Source organism: Penaeus chinensis, chromosome 23, assembly GCF_019202785.1.
Source record: "Penaeus chinensis breed Huanghai No. 1 chromosome 23, ASM1920278v2, whole genome shotgun sequence".
In the NCBI taxonomy this organism is placed as follows: domain Eukaryota; kingdom Metazoa; phylum Arthropoda; class Malacostraca; order Decapoda; family Penaeidae; genus Penaeus; species Penaeus chinensis.
This window is the reverse complement of record NC_061841.1, coordinates 12,398,560-12,399,157: the sequence shown is the minus strand read 5'-3', so window position 1 is coordinate 12,399,157 and position 598 is coordinate 12,398,560. Positions and strand designations below refer to the sequence as shown.

The following is a 598-nucleotide window of genomic DNA, read 5'->3' as shown; positions in this document are numbered from 1 at the left end:
GAATAATATCTGGAATAAAGCAAGCAGCTATATTCCCTTAGACAATGAAAGTAACAATTCATGTAAAATAAAAATTAGTTCTTTAGCCGAATGACTTTTGATTTCATGACCTACCAGTTCAATGCACCAGCCAAGTATGTGAGCACGCCTCATGCTGTCTGCAGTTATATCTTCTGGCTTTGCAAGTAATTTATAGGACAAACCAACTGCTAATCCTCTGTTCATCTTTCCACCCACTGCATTGTATTGGAGTATCTGAAAGCAAAGGAAGATCTATAGTGTACCTACATACTTAAGCCATGTCTCCTTTCCTTTTACCTCCTATTACTATTCTTACCAACCAAATACTTCCATTACAAAACCGTAGCAGCCATGACAAAGTAACCTGCATGAAACTCACTTCACATACCTACCAGGTTAGGCCTTTCTATGTCAATCAGCCACATCTTTATTGCTCACCAGCAAGTGAATCTCATGACTCAAGTCATGACTGATTTCAACAAGAAATGGAATGGCTCTTTAAATGTACAACTCAAGAATATTATAAATTATATATATTTTTTATATATATACATATACATACATATACATACATATA

At 35.1% G+C, this 598-nt stretch overlaps 1 protein-coding gene across 1 annotated transcript in view; it reads right to left on the bottom strand.

Moving 5' to 3' along the window:
- Window positions 1-255, bottom strand: part of LOC125037521 (farnesyl pyrophosphate synthase-like) — a gene marked incomplete at its 5' end in the record, with an annotated part of 23,259 nt that extends 23,004 nt beyond the window's left edge. Inside the window, 1 exon segment of the mRNA XM_047630683.1 lies at window positions 115-255. Within this exon segment, the coding sequence (XP_047486639.1) occupies window positions 115-255 (141 nt within the window).
- Window positions 256-598: the final 343 nt, after the last annotated feature.